The 456-nt window shown below is 42.5% G+C and overlaps 1 protein-coding gene across 1 annotated transcript; it reads left to right on the forward strand.

Annotated features, from left to right (window-relative positions):
- Positions 1-8: 8 nt before the first annotated feature.
- On the forward strand, positions 9-449 carry LOC114578720 (vacuolar sorting protein 39-like; the record flags this gene model as incomplete). The annotated part of the gene is made up of 1 exon (XM_028692150.1): positions 9-449. A coding segment is annotated over one exon (441 nt), but the record flags the coding sequence as incomplete, so codon positions are not given.
- Between the last annotated feature and the right edge of the window lie 7 nt (positions 450-456).

Below are 456 nucleotides of genomic sequence, written 5' to 3' on the forward strand. Positions count from 1 at the left end.
AACTTATACAAGATGACAGGATATGTTGGTCTGAGGCCCCCAGCTCTATTGTCATCCACAAGCCATATGGATTAGCTCACCTACCTAGGCATGTTGAGATACGCTGTCTTTATGCTCCGTATCCTTTGGTTCAGACAATTGTTCTCAGGGATGTTCATCTCCTTCAACAAAGTAATAACTGTGTGATTGCTGCAGTAGGAAGATCAATTTATGGTCTCTTGCCTGTTCCTGTTGGTGCCCAGATTGTACAGTTGACAGCATCTGGGAATTTCGTGGGGGCATTAGCTTTGTGTAAGCTACTTCCACCAGAGGATTCTAGCCTTCGAACAGCAAAAGAAGCCTCTATACATATAAGGTATGGGCATTATCTGTTTGATGATGGGAGCTATGAGGACTCCATGGATCAGTTCTTGACTTCCCAAGTGGATATAACATATGTATTATCTTTATATCCTT

The sequence above is a fragment of the Dendrobium catenatum genome, unplaced genomic scaffold, assembly GCF_001605985.2.
Source record: "Dendrobium catenatum unplaced genomic scaffold, ASM160598v2 original_scaffold_129940, whole genome shotgun sequence".
Lineage (NCBI taxonomy): Eukaryota > Viridiplantae > Streptophyta > Magnoliopsida > Asparagales > Orchidaceae > Dendrobium > Dendrobium catenatum.